Source organism: Lathyrus oleraceus, chromosome 5 (genome assembly GCF_024323335.1).
Source record: "Lathyrus oleraceus cultivar Zhongwan6 chromosome 5, CAAS_Psat_ZW6_1.0, whole genome shotgun sequence".
In the NCBI taxonomy this organism is placed as follows: Eukaryota; Viridiplantae; Streptophyta; class Magnoliopsida; order Fabales; family Fabaceae; genus Lathyrus; species Lathyrus oleraceus.
The window spans coordinates 366,588,355-366,590,754 of NC_066583.1; the positions used below are offsets into that span (position 1 = coordinate 366,588,355).

General features: G+C 40.8%; 2 protein-coding genes across 2 annotated transcripts; both read left to right on the forward strand.

Moving 5' to 3' along the window:
* The first annotated feature begins 252 nt into the window (after positions 1 to 252).
* Positions 253 to 810, forward strand: LOC127080742 (uncharacterized). Its single transcript, XM_051021044.1, has one exon. It carries the CDS (start codon positions 253 to 255, stop codon positions 808 to 810), a length of 558 nt encoding a protein of 185 aa, XP_050877001.1.
* A 432-nt stretch (positions 811 to 1,242) lies between these two features.
* On the forward strand, positions 1,243 to 1,800 carry LOC127080744 (uncharacterized). The gene has a single exon (XM_051021045.1). The coding sequence runs from the start codon at positions 1,243 to 1,245 to the stop codon at positions 1,798 to 1,800; it is 558 nt and encodes a 185-aa protein (XP_050877002.1).
* The last annotated feature ends 600 nt before the right edge of the window (positions 1,801 to 2,400 follow it).

The following is a 2,400-nucleotide window of genomic DNA, read 5'->3' on the forward strand; positions in this document are numbered from 1 at the left end:
ATATTATAAGTATTCCTTTCTGCCTCATATGTGGGTTGTCATCATTGTCCTTGATGTTATATTCATAGTATTGAGCCTGATCAACTTAATTCTATTTGTATGACATTCAGGACCATGACTGATAGACGTAGAGGTCATGGTAGACCCAGAACTCAGAATTCCGACTCTGAACCGCCAAGTGGTAGTGAGGGTTTTCAATGGCCTTAGTTTGTGCAACAGATGCAGCAGCAATAAAACCAAATCATGCAATAGATGATGCAACAACGGAATGGTGGTCTTCATCCTCAAGGGGTTCCACAAGAAGTTGCAGGTGGTAGTTTTCGGGATTTCTTTCGCATGAATCCTCCTGAGTTCCATGGTGGATTAAATCCTGTGAAGGCTCATGAGTGGGTAACCAACATGGAAAGGATTTTTCAGATAGTGCATTGTAGCGAAGAGAATAAATTTGTGTTTGCTCCTCACATGATGAAGGGTCCTGCGGTGAGGTGGTGGGAGAGTGATTTGACTCTTATGACCAATCAAGGAGTACGTAGGGACTGGGAACATTTTAAGACTACTTTTCTAGATAAGTATTTTCCTAGCTCTTTGAGGACTCAGAAAGAGTTTGAGTTTCAGCAGCTTAGACAGGGTACTATGATGGTAGTTGCGTATGCTGAGAAGTTCGAAGATATGGATGCTTATTCTAGACAGGCCGAGTACACACCAGATGAGAGGTGGAAGATCGATCAATTCCTTTTTGGTCTAAGAGGTGAAATTTCTCATAGTGTTTCTCAAAGGGAATCCACTACTTATGCTGAATTGCTAACGTAATGCTATGTGGCTGAGAACAGTTTAAAGAAAGTTTAAGAAGAAATGGATCAGTATAGGAGTGGACAAAAGGACCAAGGGAGGCCAGGTAACCAGTTTAGGCCTAGACCTCAAGCTTTCAAGAGAAAATAAGTGCAACATGCAAGACCTAACCATCCTCCGCAATGTCAAGTATGTAAGAGGTCTCATTTTGGAAGATGTGCCGGAAGTGGAATTAAGTATTTTACTTGTCAGAAGGAGGGACACATGTCTAGGGATTGCCTCAGGATAAGAATCAGATGCAAGGGAGGAGCACTGGTTGAGTTTATACTTTGGATGCAAGTAAGGCTAAGAGAAACAATGCTTTGATTGCTGGTACGTATCTCGTCAATGATCATCCTTGTGTTTGTATTGTTTGATTGTGGGGAAAAACACTCTTTTGTATCAATTTAGTGTATGAAGCGTCTTGGTTTGCAAGCAATTCCTTTGTCTCCTCCTATGGTGGTCACTACCGCCATGGATGATGTGGTTGAGACACCGTTAATTTATGAAAATTGTTCGCTCTCGGTGAATGGTAGAATTTTCCTAATTAATTTTATTTGTTTACCACTTAAGAAGGTTGATGTGGTTTTGGGGATGGATTGGCTTTCCTCCAATTCGGTGTTTATTGGATGTGAAGAGAAGTTGATTATCATTCCATCTAGTGAAGCTACTCCAAAGGATGTATTAACTACTATCTTGGAAGGTACGGTTGGCATGGTTAATTTCTTATTTGAGAAGGAAAAGTCAGTTCTCTTGGTTCTCACCAAGGAACCTAGCGACAATCTGAATGTTATACAAATTCCTATCGTTTGTGAATTTCTAGAAGTTTTCCCTGAGGATGTCACTTCTCTTCCTCCTGAAAGGGAAGTGGAATTTTGTATTGATCTGATACCTGGGATGGCTCCAATCTCCGTTTCTCCATATCGTATGGCGCCACTCGAGTTGAGAGAGTTGAAGGATCTATTGGAATAGTTGTTAACCAAGCATTTCATCTGACCTAGTGTCTCACCATGGGGAGCTCCAGTGTTATTAGTGAAGAAGAATGACGGTAGTATGCGGTTGTGTATTGATTATCACTAGTTGAATAAAGTCACCATTAAGAACAAGTACCCTCTGCCAAGGATAGACGATTTGCTAGATCAGTTGAAAGGAGCTTGTGTGTTCTCGAAGATTGATTTACAATCGGGCTATCATCAAATCAGAGTTAAGAATTCGGATGTACCAAAAACCGCATTTAGAACCCGATATGGCCATTATGAGTTTCTTGTAATGCCTTTTGGTGTGACGAATGCCCCTGCTGTCTTCATGGACTATATGAATCGAATATTTCAACCTTACTTGGACCAGTTCGTGGTGATCTTTATTGATGACATTCTTATTTATTCTCGTACTCCCCAAGAGCACGGAGAACACCTAAGGACTGTTCTACTAGTACTGCAAGAGAAGCAACTTTTTGCCAAGTTAAGTATGTGTGAATTTTGGATGAACGAAGTGAAGTTTCTTGGTCGTGTCATATCACAAGGAGGAGTATCAGTAGATCCATCTAAAGTCGAAGTAGTTATTAATTGGGAA

Bases quoted from the DNA above. Each gene is read 5' to 3' on its own strand.
- LOC127080742 (XM_051021044.1), top strand. From the start codon at position 253: ATGATGCAACAACGGAATGGTGGTCTTCATCCTCAAGGGGTTCCACAA.
- LOC127080744 (XM_051021045.1), top strand. From the start codon at position 1,243: ATGAAGCGTCTTGGTTTGCAAGCAATTCCTTTGTCTCCTCCTATGGTG.